The sequence below is a fragment of the Biomphalaria glabrata genome, chromosome 3, assembly GCF_947242115.1.
Source record: "Biomphalaria glabrata chromosome 3, xgBioGlab47.1, whole genome shotgun sequence".
Taxonomy (NCBI): Eukaryota; Metazoa; Mollusca; class Gastropoda; family Planorbidae; genus Biomphalaria; species Biomphalaria glabrata.
In genome coordinates, this window is record NC_074713.1 from 1090765 (window position 1) to 1109624 (window position 18860).

The 18860-nt window shown below is 38.5% G+C and overlaps 2 protein-coding genes across 3 annotated transcripts in view; both read right to left on the reverse strand.

Moving 5' to 3' along the window:
• Positions 1–224: 224 nt before the first annotated feature.
• On the reverse strand, positions 225–15027 carry LOC106069269 (uncharacterized). 2 transcript variants are annotated; one of them, XM_056022828.1, is made up of 7 exons: positions 14455–15027; positions 6289–6374; positions 5115–5239; positions 3782–3858; positions 3156–3272; positions 1941–2047; positions 225–325 (listed from the first exon to the last, which is right to left on the reverse strand). In XM_056022828.1, exons 2-7 carry the CDS (start codon positions 6326–6328, stop codon positions 261–263), a joined length of 531 nt encoding a protein of 176 aa, XP_055878803.1. In that variant the 5' UTR covers positions 6329–6374; positions 14455–15027; the 3' UTR covers positions 225–260. The 2 variants fall into 2 exon arrangements, with proteins under 2 accessions (XP_055878803.1, XP_055878802.1); XM_056022827.1 differs by lacking the exon at positions 14455–15027 and adding an exon at positions 6985–7341.
• Positions 13652–18860, reverse strand: part of LOC106069271 (uncharacterized) — a 41044-nt gene continuing 35835 nt past the window's right edge. The window contains exon 6 of the mRNA XM_056022825.1: positions 13652–16982. Within this exon, the coding sequence (XP_055878800.1) occupies positions 15379–16982 (1604 nt within the window). The 3' untranslated portion in view covers positions 13652–15378. The remainder of the gene's footprint in view (positions 16983–18860) is intronic.

The window sequence follows — 18860 nt, forward strand, 5'->3', positions numbered from 1 at the left end:
AGGTCAGAAGGTCATCATAAGGCCTAATTGACATTATGACCCCGTTTTGGATTTTCTGATTCATCTTGATTCCATGGCTAGGATAATTCTACTTTTGCAGTTTATGATTGGCAAGCATGCTGATTATACAGTTTGAATTTGTTTCAATATTAATTTCAGAATTTAAGTTTAATGTATCTATTCAATTAACTAACAAACAAATCAACAAACTGGAGACCAACATATTCTATTTATGTTTTATTGTGTTTCTGTCCCTGTATTTAATGAATGTAAGAACTGTTCTCCTCTAGAAACCTGATCTCCAGTCCTGCTGGTTCTACCAATACTAGCAACAAAAAAATAAATTATTCCAGTGTTATCATTTGTACAAAATATATTTTTTAAATATGTATATATAACACATGTAACTTTTGAGAGAGTCTGGGGACGAATGTATATTTTGTTTTCTATAGCTAAAATGTTTTGTTTAGTGTAATGCACAAATCTTAAGACAAATTTCCTTATGGATATTATGCAAGAATTTCTCGATTTTTAGTTGAATGATATTTTCCATTTTTGTTGAAGTAAAATGCTAGTTTAAAAAAAAAACAATTATCAGTATTGTATTTAAAACTTCATCTTAATGTAATTAACTTCTCTTTTGAAGTAAAGTCTGTAATTCATTAGAGAAATTGTTGTGCCAGAAAGTATAATGACTAGGAGATATAAATTATTTATTATAATCATATATATATACACATACATGTTTATTGTATTTTGTGAGTCTTTTTTGTTTACTCTTTCATTATAAGGTTTATTTCCTCTCTCTGTCTCTAAGTCTCTCTCTCTGTCACTCTCTCTTTGTCTGTCTCTCTCTCAGTCTCTCTCTCTCTGTCTCTCTCTCTTTCTGTCTCTGTCTGTCTCTAAGTCTCTCTCTCTGTCTCTCTTTCTCTCTCTCTCTGTCTCTCTCTCTGTATGTCTCTCTGTCTCTCTTTCTCTCTCTCTGTCTCTCTCTCTGTATGTCTCTCTGTCTGTCTCTCTCTGTGTCTCTCTCTGTCTCTCTCTCAGTCTGTCTCTCTCTCTCTCTCTCTGTCTCTCTCTCTCTGTCTGTCTCTCTCTCTCTGTCTGTCTCTCTCTCTCTCTCTCTCTGTCTATATCTCTGTCTCTCCCTCTCTGTCTCTCTCTTCCTGTCTCTCTGTCTCTCTCTCTCTTGTAAACTAACCCATGAACCAAATACTTCACTAACTTGTAATCTTTTGATTAATCTCCCTTTTTTTTTTTTTCAATTCTTTTCAAAGGTATTTATGCATGCAACCCCCATGACACCTTGGTTTATGCTTATACGTGTACAAGTTAACAAGGGGAAGCTTTATATGCAACCACTTTTGACAGAAAATTCTTTATTCAACATGATTGAATAGAATAGCCTTCGTTCCTGGTGCTATTAGAGCATGGAATGTGTTGCCTGAGTCAGTCAATAAAACCAATGACTTGGCAGAATATACGCCATTGGTTAAGTTAACCAGGTTAACATGCATGACAAGATTGACCTAGAAATACGCGAAGGACGTAACCATGCTTCATATGCTGGGACAAATTTGTACAAATGCTCCTTCTTCCCTAGTGCTATTAGAGAGTGGAATGGGTTGCCTGAGCCAGCCAGGAAAACCAGTGACTTGGCAGAATTTAAGTCATTGGTTAACATACAGATTGACCTAGGAACACCCATAGGACGTAATCATCTATTTTGAAGTAACGCCTGTAAAGAAGATAAGATACTTTATCAAAAGGCAAAGATACATTGCCTGATACTCTTTTCAGAAAACCTCTATCAAAGACAAATTTTATGTAATCTAAAACTGCCTAATCTGAACACATCAGCTTAATGAGAATTAATATGTTAGCAAAACTGGATGTAAAATTTACTGTGCACTGTCGCAGAATTGTTCTAGACTATTTACCTGCTGTTAGATGTGTCATGATGGTACTGTGAATCCACGTCTTGAGTAAAGGTATCTGCATTAAGTTGACCACACCTAGTACACTGATACCGAAGTTGAAATATGGCCTGTAATTTTTAAAAAAATCAGCCTTCTTAATATTGGCATACAACGCTATGACCCAATTAATATTAGCATACAACACAATGACCTAATTAGTTTTAGCTATGTGGATTTATTTTTTAAAAAATACAATAGGACATGTAGTATCAGCTTCCAGTAAAAACAAAACTATAATCTTCGTTAGTGGTCTCTATAGTAGTCTGAACTCATAGATCTATATGGTTTTGAAAGTTGAACACTGAACGCTGAGGAGGAAAGATAATTTCAAGCCTTTGAGAGCAGACGAAACTGCAAAATTAGGCCTACTGGGTATCAGATACAAGGAAAAGAAGACAAATGAGTTTTTACTTTCAGTGACGGCCTTAGGTAACTGGGGGCCCTAGGCAAAGTGAATAAGCTGGCTCCAAATGAAATAGGAAAAAAAACGCAGTAAATTATAATCCGTCCTGTATTTATATCTAGATCAACAAATACATTAAATTCATATAACGCCGATATAGCACGAATGTGCTTTATAGACGATTCATGATCTCCAGACTAGAAATAGCGTTTTGACATCGGTAGTCTAACAATGTAAATCTAAACATTTGTAAATAAATCTTGAAAGAGTTAGGCGTGTAGACATAAAGCCATAGAGTTCTGTTGTTTGAGATTTATACCATATTTCGAATTAATTTATTTTTTAAAATTTGAGTCCTGTGCGAGGCCCTCACCAAGCGGAGGTCCTTGGCGGCTGCCTAATTTTGCCTATGCCTAAGGCCGACCCTGGTCCTTTTACTAGTCAACATTCTGGAGGGCAAAGAGGAAAAAACTCCCCAATACTGTGAAGATACGAAAGCTTGATCAGGTTCAGTCATATTATAAGACATGACTCTTTTTCAAAAGTCATTCTTCAAGGTACAGTAAAGGGAGCAGGAAGAAAGGGTCGTACACAGAAAAATTACCTAGGTAACGCAAGGGAAAGAACCGGCTTCATTCTAGATCGTCTGCTAAGGACAACTCCTGACTGGGAAGAGTGGAGGGTATTTGGTTACAGCATCCATACGAAGATGAGATTTGTACATGAATTCATGCTGATGTTTGTCCAATGCAGTGAATACAGTGTACACTTACTGTTCTTTAAAACTGATTCTGGCCTTGGCGGTATGGGGGAATGGCACCTCCTTGTCCAATGTTAGGATAAATCGTACAGTGGCTTCAAAGTACAACCTTTGCAACATCAGACACAGACTGACAGGAGGAAAAAAAACCCATTAGAAATCATAAAACAGCGCTCAACTTTTGTCTTGAGAAGGAATATTATTATTACAATTTCTCTTATCAGCTTGCAAATTCATGGAAAGAAACTTGAAGCATAAAAAAAACTCTGTCTGGACACAGTTCTCGAAAACGGCTCTAAAGATTTTCTTAGAAAATTGACAGTTTAAGAATATGTTTGGGAAAGGAATTACAAGATGATTACGTCCTACTCGTATTCCTATGTCATGCACGTTAATCAATTCTGCCAAGTCATTGGTTTTCCTGGCTGATTCAGGCGTTATGGGTTGGGTATATATGACCTTTGACCCTACCTCCAGTTCTAATACCTACCTGGCTGTACATTCTAATTTAACAATGACGATAGATAACGAGAACATGACATCACCTGCTCTACAGATTTCAGAACACGTCATTGAGAATGAGTCTTTTAGATGTGCTATAGTCCTACTTAAAATCAACTATTACAGTAGCCTACTTACAGGTGAGGAACTCCGCGACCACTCAGAATCAACGTGAAGTCCTCACAAGGGAGACCGATGTCTAGCTCCATACAAACCTGAACACACAGACACATCTTATCTTCTTATCTTATCTTATCTTATCAATAGCAAACTAAGGGAGAAGATAATTACTACTATTCGTATCCATGCATTTTAAAACTCTGCTAAGTCGGTTGGTTTTCCTGGATGCTACGGGCGTTATAGAAAACCTCAATACTGACCTGCGCCGTCGCAACCTGGGGGCAGTTTAGACCCATAGCTCAATGACACCCAGCAAAGAATACATCGGTAAAATATAGAGGGTGGCGTTGGCTATATGGTCACTTCACATGAGCCTTATTTACGCTGATTGTTAACCCATAAGCTTTTGCAGGCTTGAGAAAAAAAAACTGAAGATCATATGCATGTGTGTCGCCACTGCTGCATCATCAGCGAAGAGCATGTTTCTTACAAAGTTAACTCTAATTGTTAACCTTAACTCTTTCTCTTCGTTCCTCGTTACGATAGCATTATTCATTTCGCTCGTTTGTAATCCACTATCCTGTTATGATTAAACTTCAATAACATTTTTTTTTCTCTTTGTTATCAGAAATTGTTATATTTGGTAAGTGAATTATAGGAGAATGCATGCTCTTATTACACAACACAAATTAAAGTTTAAAAATCTAAAAATTAATTTAGTGTAGTGGGGTCAAACCAACGTTGGCATCGTCAGTTAGGAGAGAAAGAGTTAACCAATCGAAAGTAAATAGATGACGTTAAATCTAGAATAAAGGTCAATGTCTTTCGTTGATTCGCCAAACGCATGGGGAACAAACATTGTAAACCAAAGAGCAATGGAACCATCCTTGTTTCACTCCACAGCGATTGTCGAGGTTGAACTTATGATTTGCATTTTATAGGTCTTAAATCAGGGCCGGCCTTAGATAATTGGTGGCCTTAGACGAAGTGAATTAGATGGCCCCAAATACAATTTTTAAACAATTTAAAAGCCAAAAAATAAAATTACTCAATTTATTTTAAGCCTAATGTTAGCCAACAATAAATTGGGCACAATTTTCTTCAGACATTGCCAACGACAGATCTTTATGGAGACAGCTTGCCGCCCAATGCGCCGAACGGCGCGGGAGGACCTAAGTCTAAGTAAGTCTAAGTTTCCTCTCTAAAAGAGTCCTGTGCGATTCCCCAACCAATCGGAAGCCCTAAGCCCTAGGTGGCTGTCTAGTTGGTCTATGTCTAAGGCCGGCCCAGAGTAGCTTCACGAAAAGGTTTTTTAATAAATAGAATGTGCCACCTGGCATGATCACATTACCTTCTGTGTCCGAACAGAATTTAAGCTAAAATTTTCCAGCGTCGCCAAAAGTGAGTCGTAGATTCGAATGTTGCGAATGACTGGCGGCTTGTTGCCCAGGTCGACGTAGTTAACTTCAAAGCTGTCTAAGTGTTGGAACAGAAAGTACTACATAAAAAACATTGGAAAGTACAAAGTGCCTACACCAGGGGGTTCTCAACCTGTGGATCGCGACCCCCCCCTTGGGGGGTCGATTGACGATTTGCCAGGGGTCGCGTAAGGCCATCGAAAATGTGGATTGTTATTGTCTACTCTTCTATTGCTGTGTGTGTGTGGGGGGGAGGGGGGTCGCGGCTGAGTGGGGGATTGTAAAAAGGGGTCGGCGAGCATAAAAGGTTGAGAACCGCTGGCCTACACTCATTTGCAAATAGGCTTACAATCATTTGTGCATAGGGCCTACAATCGATTGGACATAGACTTACAATCAATTGCAGATACACCTACAATCAATTTCACATAGTCCTACTATGGATTGCAAATAGGCCTAATATCCATTGCACATAGGCCTAATATCCATTGCACATAGGCCTACCTACAATCGATTGGACACAATATAAAAATTGAATATATACAAACAGTTACACAGGACAATACAACATAAACAGTCAATACTAGACTAGAATACTAATAAGAAAAGCTACAATTAACAGCAAATCCAATGAGTCTACACAAAACCAAACATGAATCAAGCAAAAAAACAACAACAATTTAACCAATTAGTCAATTAATTATTGGTAATAATGAACTAATGAGCAAATCCAATGAGTCTACACAAAACCAAACATGAATCAAGCAAAAAAACAACAACAATTTAACCAATTAGTCAATTAATTATTGGTAATAATGAACTAATGAGCAAATCCAATGAGTCTACACAAAACCAAACATGAATCAAGCAAAAAAAAAACAACAACAATTTAACCAATTAGTCAATTAATTATTGGTAATAATGAACTATTTTCTTTGATATCGAATAAGGGAAAACTGTCTACATTATTGTGAGACGTAGCAGTTTTTTTTTTTTTTTTTAAAGAATTTTTAAATGCTGCTTTAGATAAACGCCGGTCCAAATATTTTACGACACGTATCTACAATTTGAAATTTCCAGCACACTGTTGAAAAGAAAAGAGCTTACCAATGAAGGGAGGCAAACTGGAAGACATAATTTTGTTCATGGTTTCACAGATTAAATTCTCTGTACTCTGTTTGGAAAATTTCCACCTGAAGAAAGGTGACATTGTTTGTAATCAATCATACAATGATGTTTGTAATCATTCAAACAATGAAGTTTTAATCAATCATACAATGAAGTTTGTAATCAATCCTACAATGATGTTTGTAATCAATCATACACTTTGTAATCAATCCTACAATGAAGTTTGTAATCAATCATACAATGATGTTTGTAATCAATTATACAATGATATTTGTAGTCATTCATATAATGACTTTTGTAGTCATTCATGCAGTGATGTTTGTAATCAATCATACAATGATGTTTGTAGTCATTCATACAATGACGTTTGGAGTCATTCATACATTGGTGTTTGGAGTCATTCATACATTGGTGTTTGGAGTCATTCATACAGTGTTTGTAGTCATTCATATATTGACGAGTGTAGTCATTTATAGAATTTTCCAATCATTCATAGAATGACATTTGTAGTCATTCATAGTAGTCATTCATACATTGACGATTATAGTCATTTATAGAATGTTTGTAGTCATTCATATAATGACGTTTGTAGTCATTTATAGAAATAGACACGTTTCACTTGAAAGTGACACCTAGTCACACGTAGGTGTTATTCCTATTAGTCCAAATATTTACCACTTTTTAACCAGATAGTTGAACCACTCCACGGACTCACAGATCAAGGAACTCTGCGCGTGGGTGAGCGGGACGGCGCTGCTCTGTCGCGTGGGTGTCGGTGACGCATCTCGAAACATTAGGAAGTAGGTGAACAGGAGAATCCAAAACAGGCAGACCAGAAATGTGGTGTAGATATTGTGGTCTGGGAACCACCACCAGGATGGCGGATATACAATTTCTGTCTTCAAATCCATTGTCAGTCCATTGTGTGTTAGTTGTTGAAGCTAATCAAAGTCAATGAGTGTTTTAGTATAAGTTGGTGACATTAGATTTCTTTTATTTCTGTATGTGAGTTTGTTTTTGTTGCAACATTTCGTTCACAAGGAATCATTTTTGGTGCACGGGAAATTTAAAGCTTTCGGATCTATTTATAAGTATTAATTGATGTTTTAATAAATGAATAGGCTGCAGCCTATTTTGGACTAGCCAAGCTATTGGACTTGAGACAAAAATACACCTTCTCAACACAATCGTCATTCCAACTGCTACATATGCATGTGAGACATGGAAGTCATCTGTCAAAATTGAAAAAAAGACTAAATGTGGCTCAACAGAGATGGCTAAGACGGATTTTGGGAGTCAGTTACACAGATCGGGTCTCAAACAAGGAAATCCTTTGCCGAACTGGGAGTCGAACACTTAGTGAGGTTATGACAGAGCGCCGCATGAGGTTTGCGCACACCAAGAGTTGCGATGACATGGAGGCCAATACGAGGAAAGCGCAAACAGGGACGTCCTCGTATTACTTGGCGGCACACCTTCACGGAGGACCTCAGAACAGTGGACACCAGGTGGGAGGAGGCTTCAGACATTGCCAGTGACAGATCTTTATGGAGACAGCTTGCCGCCCAATGCGCCGAACGGCGCGGGAGGACCTAAGTCTAAGTATGTAAGTTAATAAATGAATGCAAGCCAAAGAACTCAAGACTTAGGCTACGTCCTCCCGCGCAACTTCTGTCTCAAGACTTAGGCTACATCCTCCCGCGCCACTTCTGTCTAAAGACTTAGGCTACATCCTCCCGCGCCACTTCTGTATAGTATGTATCTCATATCATAAAACATGTTTAGGTATTTGTGGTACTTCGGGTTAGGGTTTAAAACAAAGCTTCAAATACAGAATGAACAAAACACGTTCCAGGTGGACAAGAGTTGCCATAAAAGTTTTATTGTCATAATATGAGACTGACCATCATGTACAAGGTGCATTGAAAACGTGATCATCTTGAGACATAATTTGGTTCTAAGATATTCAACAACATTCATACTAACCAAACATCACTAAAATTCGTTATAATATGGATTATTGATTACATATAATAGTTGCAACCGGAGGGAGACCCAGAGGGTGGCGAGTAGGGCAAATGCCACAGGCCCCCCGATAGCCGAAATTATTTGTATCTAGTTTGTTGATTTTTCATGCACAATGTTTCTGAATCATTAGCTACGTTGATTAAAGGGAGATAAATCAGTATTAGAGATCCGGGGACAAAATCTTACCTACAGAATTACAACACAGAAGGAAAATGTCCTTATGGCCAACAGTAAAGTACTTACATAGGTAGGCCCACAGTACTTACATAGGCAGGCCTACAGTACTTACATAGGTAGACCCACAGTACTTACATAGGCAGGCCTACAGTACTTACATAGGTAGACCTACAGTACTTATATAGGTAGGTCAATTATTTTACATAATAAGGCCTATATCATTAGAAGCGGACGAGCCCGTTAGCTTGTTGTGGTACAGCAGATGTAGTCTACGCTTATTGTTGACGGGCCTGTGTATGAAGCTCGCCCCGGGGCCCCGCCTATCACACTCGCCCCCGGGAAGCCTCTGGTCACTGACTTTTAATTCGTCATTATCAGATGCAGAGACTTGAAAGAGTTTCTAACAGAAAGGAGGCTAACAATGAAAACTAATTTTAAAATTGTGCACACTCTAAGAGGAATCATAATAAAATAAAGAGACTCGGGCTTGGGGACTACAAAACAGACTTCAGTGGAATGAAAAAGGTCTTTTTTTTTAGGATTCTATTTTTCTACGTTCGAGAGAATTTATTTCTTTTTATGGAATACTACAAAATAAAACAGGGAATAGGGTTGCTTACAAAGTAAATAAATTGTGTTCATTTTGTAAAAAATGTCTGTGTTCTGTTGTCACAGATAAATAAATAACATACTGTAGACAATTAATACTAATAATGACAGAGACTTTGTGTTTATACTAGTAGACATAGAAGACTTTCCTTTTTTTATTGCATCACTTCCTGTTAATTACTTTCTCACAAAACCTTCACAATAAACAATGACGCAATATTAACATATTAGCACAGTCTGGGGGGGGGGGGGTAATATTTTTATATCAACATTCTAGGATCGTATTGTATCAATCAAAATGAATATTATTATTTAATCTCACACGAGCCTCGTGTGTTGATATATTAATGAAAAACAAAATTCCAAACATTCTGAAAATGCTTCAAAGTTCAAGAAAGTACTCTTGAAACATTTAGATTTATTGGATGCAGGTAAGTACTTCTGTAAACAGAGACGTCTGCTAAACACAAATGTAGGTCAGCAGGAAGGTCGCCACCAGGTTGACTACATTTCTGCGTAATTCAGTTAAACAAATACAAAATAAAAGTATGATAGAACAGAGTTATACATTTGGAACGTATCCCGGCAACCCTTACAATTTATTCATTTAGGTCATCACCAATTTTCTAACACTATATCGACTTTATATCAGTCTAACTATGGATTATGGGAAGGATTTCACAATGTGATTCTCTTGTTCCAGTAAATAGCTTTGATCATTAGAAATACTTTAGCTATCGCATACAGTCTGATTCAGTATTAAAACTGTTAGTGAAATCTTATAAGCGTAGTCCATGATCTAAGATTGGTTTACTGTATTGTTTGAGGGTTTATCAGCCAGACAAATAGTTTTTAAAATACTTATAAAGCTAGCCAATAATATAGAATAATCATGAATCATGAATAATCATGAGCTCGTGTATAGCTTTTGGTAGAGATAGTGTGGGACTTTTATTTTAGTTTGAACGCGGACAACAATTAGTTTGTGTAGTCAGAACTAGTTTCAATCGCACCAGTTCACAGTTTTATCTAGACTACTAACTACTTTCAACAGAGGTGTGAGAATTGAATATGTTTGTGGAAAACATTGAAAATTCTCCCAAACAAAATATTTTAGAAAATAATACAATATATATGTATAACTAACTGCATGATTAAAAAAGGATTATAACGACATATGACACACCAGATGTCACTAGACACACCACATGTCAGTAGACTAACAACACATATCACTAGACTAACAACACATGTCGCTAGACACATCACATGTCACTAGACACACCATATGTCATTAGACACACCACATGTCATTAGACACACCACATGTCGCTAGACACACCACACGTCGCTAGACACACCACATGCCGCAAAACACACCACATGTCACTAGACTAACAACACATGTCACTAAACTAACAACATATGTCACTAGACTAACAACACATGTCAGTAGACACACCACATGTCATTAAACTAACAACACATGTCACTAGACACACCACATGTCATTAAACTAACAACACATGCCACTAGACACACCACATGTCGCTAGACACACCACATGTCATTAAACTAACAACACATGCCTCTAGACACACCACGTGTCAATAGACTAACACCACATGTCACTAAACTAACAACATACGTCACTAGACTAACACCACATGTCACTAGACACACCACATGTCGCTAGATACATCACATGTCAGTAGACACACCACATGTCATTAAACTAACGACACATGCCACTAGACACACCACGTGTCAATAGACTAACACCACATGTCACTAGACACACCACATGTCATTAGACTAACACCACATGTCACTAGACACACCACATGTCATTAGACTAACACCACATGTCACTAGACACACCACATGTCATTATACTAACACCACATGTCACTAGACACACCACATGTCATTAGACTAACAACACATCAGCAGTTGGTGAATGTCACTCCTTCCAGTTCCCTGTCCAACATTCCCATTAATGCAGTGAGGTATTTCATAGCCATAACAATACATCACATTTCTATAACAATACATTTCAATTCTATAACAATACATTTCAATTCTATAACAATACATCTCAATTCTATAACAATATATTTCAGTTAGCCCTAAACAAAACACATTACAACACAACTGATTATAGGTAATTGGTTGAACTGGATCGATACGATATTCTGGTCCAATGCAAGATTCAAACCAAAATGTAAAATTAGTTGTAGGACAACAAAAGGAATACAAGCTTATTAACCCATAAACTGCGTGAGTAGTTTAATTTCTAAAAATCAGAATTGTAATTCCATTCGGTATACACTCATTGTTAAACAGCTCCGCACTTTAAGGGTTAAGTAATAATTTGAAATACACGCTACAGATTTTTTTTTGTTGTAAATGGTAAAAGAAATTGTAGAAAAGTTCTTTACGTAATACCATATGGTATAAAGCAGAACAAAAAGTGTCTAGAAAAATACCAAAACACATTTTAAAACGAACTGACGAAGTAAATGCCATGTTTACTGGTGCGGTGAAGCAGTTGTTTAAAACCTAGATGAAACATCTCCTAACAGACATGATCATATATTAATACAGTGATTCCCAAACTTGTTACATTAACGGAACATTTCGCACATTCGGAGTATTGATGACCAGCTGCCTTAAATTTTCCACAACTAATGTCAGATACCTATTAGAGCTGGGTGGACTCTGAGGTGTCCTATAGATCCGGAAATTAAAAATTCCAGTCTTAGAACTGGTGAATTCCCCCTCCCCCGGTTCGTAAGCCACTCGACTTACCACTCAACCACCGATCCTCCAGTCTGTATTTGTATACTTCTTCAAGTCGAATCTTTCGAATGTGTCATGATGGTGTAGTGAACATCGGCAGGAGGTCGTGATTTAAGTGCAGCTAGGTGCAAGGCTAACCCACACAGTAAGCAATGTGTTTTACTTTAAAGTCTTACATATTCTAAAAGGCAAGTATATATAGATATGTGCTCAAGTGGTTTGAAATACATGTCACATAGTGACAGGACAGGTCGGCTGCCTGGTCGTGCGGTTTGCGCGCTGGACTGTCGTTCGGATTTATCGACGGCCGAGGGTTCAAACCCTGCCCGCTCCCATCCCCCGTCGTCCTGCGGGAGGTTTGGACTAGGAAGTAAACTATCTTCAACTATGAAGGAACATCCGAAACATGTCAAACATTTTACAAACATTTTACAAACAAACATTTTACAAACAAACACTTTACAAACATTTTACAAACATGTTATCTAAGAAAACAATGTCCACAAGCTATCGAATCACAACAAGATCACAAGAATGCTTAGCTTGGCATTTCACCCCCTTCGGTCTTGATACAAGCGTGAATGGCATTATTTTATTTAAAGCCAGAATATCATAAATATATAATGGACCTCATTCACCAATCGTAAACTAACAACATTTAGCCACGTGATAATATTGATAAAAACAACGAAAAAAATGTATCATGTGACAGCCTGTGTATTACGTAATTTGTATAGAGGGTATAGAGAATCTAAATGTTGTATACGATTGGTGAATGAGGTCCATTATATAATCATAATATAATGACAGATCTAGACCTAGATCACAAGGCTCTCTATCCATTCACATATATGCCCAAGCAGTGTGAACCATGGACTCTTTGTTCTTTAGGGATAACTACGGGACACAAAGATAAAGGCACATTCATCGTCTCATATGCTAGGACAAATTTGTACAAATACTCCTTCTTCCCTCGTGCTATTAGAGCATGGAATGGTTTGCCTCAGCTAGCCAGGAAAACCAGTGACTTGGCAGAATTCAGGTCATTGGTTAACATGCATGACTACATGCATGACGCCTAGGACGTAATTCTTTTTTTTTTAAGTAACGTCTGTATTGTATAAGATAAGATAAGAGTAGTTTCTTGTGCAAGTTATTATTTAAACAGATGCACATTTGAAATTTTGGATCTAATGCGACGGAACAAAACAAGACATTACAAATATAACGATGTATAAATTATGCACATTTTCTACACTCTACGTAAGTTTTGATTTGAATATTTGGTACACTTCGGTTTTCACGAGGAAGTCATTTACTGGCAACAATAACTCCTTATAAATATTGGCATACACAACAAATACAGATCTACATCGTGTCTTAAAGTACAAGACACAAACATTGATCCAGTTGGTGTCTCTGTCTTTCTGTCTTACATACACATTTTTTTTTCTTGCGCACATTTCTTTATCCTTCTTTTACACACACTCACGCACACACACACACACACACAAAGTTGTCAAGTGATTGACACATTTCTACTCTGCGAACAATATCAAGTGGTTTAAAAATATGGAAGCATTTTAGATCAACAAAGTGTTGCCACGAAACAAACTCTGAGAATAATTTTAATGTTATTAATTACTTTTTGAAATTCACGTCTTATCCAATGCATTATCCAAATTATCTCGATGTTTGGATATCGATTTATTTATATTTCATTTAAATGTATTTCCTACATGTGTGAAACATTTTTTCTTTTGTTAAACTGTTTGATACAAACAGATCTCCATGGAGACAGCTTGCCGCCCAATGCCGAACGGCGGGGGACGATATAGGTCAGTAAGTTTAAAACTACAATTATTCAGATGATTTCTTCGCAGACGAGATCCCCCCCCCCTTGTTTTTTTTGTTTCTTGTTTCTTAAATTAAAGCTATAAATGTATAAGCAGGCTTTAGTACAAGAAATATGAATACAATTATAAATGATGCACAGTGACCCAAACACAGGCCTGTGAATTAATGTAGAACCATTTGTCACGCCCCATTGAAGTAACACCACAAGCTTTTTTTTTTTTGCTATTCAACTACCGAATTTTCAGTTAACTTTATTTTGGTTGGAATTTTAAGTGAAGTTGATATTGAGTTGCCCTGACCATTGGTTGATGCGAATATCTTATCAACTAAACAACCCCTTTCACTGATGACATCAAATGTCAGGTACTCTTACGGCTTGGAGGCTTTAACACTCAATGGGGTTAGAACTTTCTTAACTCCCGAACTGAAAAATCACTGTCTGCCTGAGATTAAACCTAGATTAAACTTAGGGATTCCGGTTTCTGCAACTAAGCATTAGACAAGTTAGTTGCTATTTTTTTTTAAAGCATTATAATTAAAAATAATTAAGACAAAGTAAACGAGATTATGTAGTGGTTTAAACATTCTGGCGTGAAAATAAATAAACATATACGGTACAATAATTGATATATGGGTCAAATGTATGTTTGATATTAAAAATAAATACTTTACCACAGTCTTATAAATGTATATATGTATATAGTGATATTGATAAAGTCAACACAGACAAAAGTGAGATAAATAGAATAAGTTATCACCCAGATATATATGTGTGTATGTACAATATCACCGCCCACAAATATGTTCGTAATAAATTACATATGAATTTAATTTGATATGTACAATGTTTGATCAAAAGTGCGAAAACATAATGATATTTTTATAATTTACATACAATAAAAAAGGGCCCAGACATCCCCATCATTTCACTTTCATCTATCCCTTAGTATGTTGGACCGTTGGGGCACCACACAAGATTTGACAACCGTCATTCTCCATTCCTCTATGTCTTTTGCCTTGGATAAAACCTATTTCAATGACAGGCCCGTCCATTCTTTTATGTTGTCTTCCCATCGCTTTCTCTGTCTGCCTCTTCTTTTTTTTCTGGTACTGTTCCCTGAAGGAAGGTCTTTGCAAGCTACGAATACCTTGTAATATTGGCCACACCATTCAAACAGATTAAATAAAGTATAATTTCGGACTACAATATTTGGATTGTGGCCTCTGTTATTATTGAGCCAGGTTTCTTTAACAAAAAAGGTGAAAACAAAAATGTAACTAATGATATATTCAATGTGGCACTGATATCATTTGGCTCATACATTCCTTCAAATAAATATTGCGCCAGTGCTGCGCCTTACGTAAAGACAGCACTCACGGACCCAAGGATAAGCAGTTTTAACTCTTTCTCTCCGTAATTGTTTACCACATTCTGGTGGAGTCAACGCTGGTATCGTCAGTTAGGAGAGAAAGAGTTAAGAGTCATTGCCTAATGCACACTGGTTTTTTTCCCTGAGGAAGGTCTTTGTATTTACTTTAATTAGGTTAAATCTAATATCAATAGAAACTCTCTGTAGTCTTTGATACGGTGTTCCTTTACTCATTGATGTAAATGTTCTCAAAAGAATCTGTACGCTTCAGTTTGTGACCAGTCCAGTTGCCACTGTCAGACAGCTCGTCGCCAATGTCCATGCTCCAAGTGGCGTTATCAAATGTAGGCAGCGGGTGCCCGGTGCTGGCATCGAAGCTAAAAGACGTGTGGAGGGGTGAGACTCGAGTCTGATCGTGCATCACCTGGTCGCTCGCGCTGCGGACAATGGGTCTGCTGTTCCCGGTTTTGTATTGCTTCTGTTTGTTGATCTCCACGGCGAACGGTTGCCCAGTCACGAGATCGTCCCTGATCTCATAGGCCACACTTCTGGCGTTGTTTAAAACCGGACTCGTGACTCTGACGGAAGTCTCTGACTCGCTCTGAGGCTGTGTGTCATTCAAATGTTTGGACATGGCCGACTTGGGGACAGGTTGAGGCACAAAGCCGAGATTGTTTGGGATGAAATCGTCAACCACTCCGCCTTGCTGCCCACCAGCCGTTAAACCAGCGTAGCCCTGAGTGCCTGGGGGGAAAGAATTCATTGCGATAATCATCTCCAGAATTTCATCGTTCAAAGTCTTTGGTTTGTTGCTGTCTGTAGAAAGTTTAACATTGTTATTGGAAGAATCCATGTCAACAATGGGAGCGGCAGTCAACAAGCCATGACCAGACTTTGTTTCTGGTAATATAATCTCCTCCTCTACAGGTTCCGCGTCAGGGGACGGCGATCGAATGGGGCCCTGGTCATCCTTAAAGGCAAACTTCCTGAGAATGTCTAAAGCTCCTTTGATGTCCCTCTTATCAGCTTCAGGTTTCTGCTCATCTTCTTTGCCAATGTCTGCCCGCTGTATCGTCTTGGGTACAATGAGTTCTTCTATGACTTTGGCGTTGACGCTCTCACTTGAAGGAGGTGTGAAAGAGAGGGTATTAGTGTTTGTTGCTTCCATGGCATCCAACACTGGCACTTCCTTGGGACTGAATGGCACATCACTTTTTCTCCGATTTTTGCGCTCGGGTTTGTCCGGAGCTACTTTAGGATTGCAGGAGTCGGCACTGCTCGTGCTCGAAGTGGCCAGTTTTTTATCCGATTGCGAGGCAGGCTGCTTGACCAGGGAGAACTGGTCATCTTCTTCGTTGTCTGAGTTAAAAGTATCCTGTATCCGAGAAAGTCGGACTCCTAGCTCCTTATCGGAGTTTTTGGAATGTTCAATATCGACATTAATTTGCTTACTAGCCGGCCATTTAAATGACGCGGGATCTTCTTTGGTAGGGCTGCTTTTTTCTTTTCGGGAATGCTTACCTGGCCACTTCAAAAGCTTGTGGCCAGACTTCAAGTCGCTCTGCGTGCGCTTGGGGTGGGACGACCTGGATGGTGCTTCCTTGTGGCCAGATGACTTGACTGCCTCCAGAGAGCGACTTCTGAATAAAGGATGGCTGAGACGTCTACTGCCAACTTTAATTCTCTTGCCGTCAAATTTTTTAATGTTTTCCCCGGTGGATTTTTGGAGCCGTATTTTAACGGGGTAGGGAGAGGCGTAGCTGAGAATGGTGAGAGCGTCTTCATAAACAATGTGTTCATAGCAAACAGTGACACTCAGGATTCTGTCCCCTGAAAATGAAATAAGAGATATTTAAGCAATAAGATATAATCACACAAACGTCTTTGTTTATTTTTCTTAAAAATAAAAGTAAAAACTTGGTACGAATTCTTGTATAATTTATAGTTTTCATTTTAACACCAATCTCTGATCTTTTTTTTTTTACCATATATATATATATATATATATATATATATATATATATAGATAGATAGATAGATAGATATAGATATATATAGATCGATAGTTAGATAGGTAGATAGGAACAACTTCGATTACGAAGATTATGGATGAGTGCAGTTTTTCACATGACCATACAAACCCAGTTGAGACCTGCATCTTTTGTCACACGTAAAGCAGACAAAGCCGTTGTCCGCATGAATTCTTTTCGTCGTCTGCTCCTGTCTTTGGAAAGACCCTTCTTTAAGGTTCAAATGTGTCCCACAACCTTTGTAAAAGCTCTCCAGTTGTCTCTCTCAAAGGCCATAAACTGCTAACTGCCTTCTTCTATTCCACTGATAACGAAATGACGCCTGATTTGATCGGGGGGGGGGGGGGAGGGTCGAAGAAAGCTAAAGCCGTATGTTTACGTATGGTTACATAGTAGGAGATTATCTAGTGCAGTGATCTAGTGACTAGTGAACAAAATTGCATCGTCTGGGCTGCGCGTGGACAGGAGAACTCTTCTATGGCAGGTGGAAAAAAAAATGTCTCTTAGAAGTACGTGTGATATTTTGTAACTGAAAGAAGTCACATTATTGATGACGTAATTCGTATGCCCTCAAAGTAAGACCGAGTAAAAAATAAGACTTTGTTTTGATAAGACATGACGACAGTTTAACACGAAACAATTTTTTTTTTTACTTTTTTTGACCTCCTTCAGTCATAGAAAGACTACGGTGGCTCTTGTGGTAACGAGATGAAAGCCTCGGCATTAGTTATGGTCAGAACGGTGTCGCCCACAGCCCCCCCCCCCCCTTCTGCACGCAGCTATTTGCCGCAAGCTGCTTGAGTCGTCAGCTCCTGATTTTTCCTCATGGCTGTCTCCCGAAGCCTTTCCCATGTTTGGGTATAGCAGTATAGACGCAAAGAAGCGAAGGTTCTTATTCAGGGTATTCTTTCTCGTAGGTGGATAGCCAGCCCAAGCCCCGTCAGCACGAGGCTTACTGGTTTAGGCGCTAGTTCAGGGGTTCTCAACCTGTGGGTCGCGACCCCCTTGGGGGTCGATTGACCATTTGCCAGGGGTAGCCTAAGACCATCGAAAATATGGCTTGGTATTGTCTACTCTTCTATTGCTGTATGTGTGTGTGTGTGGGGGGGGGGGTCGCGGCAGAGTGGGGGATTGTAAAAAGGGGTCGCCGAGCTCAAAAGGTTGAGAACCGCTGCGCTAGTTGCTCGCCTTTGCTCCTATCAGTAGTAACAGTTCTGGTGGGCTCACTATCTGGAACCACACGTCAAGGCTCGTAGTTAGAAGTCAGAGTCTATTTGAGACACCTGCCATTGGAGCAGTAACATACAGATAACACAGTCCACTGACCACAGTAGGAAAACAAATACGATTACAAATACTGACGAAAATACAAATACGATTACAGATACAGACGCGAATACAATTTAAATACGATTACAAATACTGACACGAATACGTGCACGACCAGCACACCGATACCAGTTGAAACCTATTCAAAACGTTATGCAGATATTTGAGTTTTTCTATTTCACCTTCACCTATCCCTTTGTCGGATCGTTGGGGCACCACCCATGATTTCTCGACCGTCATTCTCCAATCCTGTCTTTTACCTTGAGTAGAACCTCTTTCATTCTTTTATTCTTCCCATCGCCTTCTCTGTCTGCCTCTTCTTCTTTATCCTGGTAGTGTTCGCTGAAGG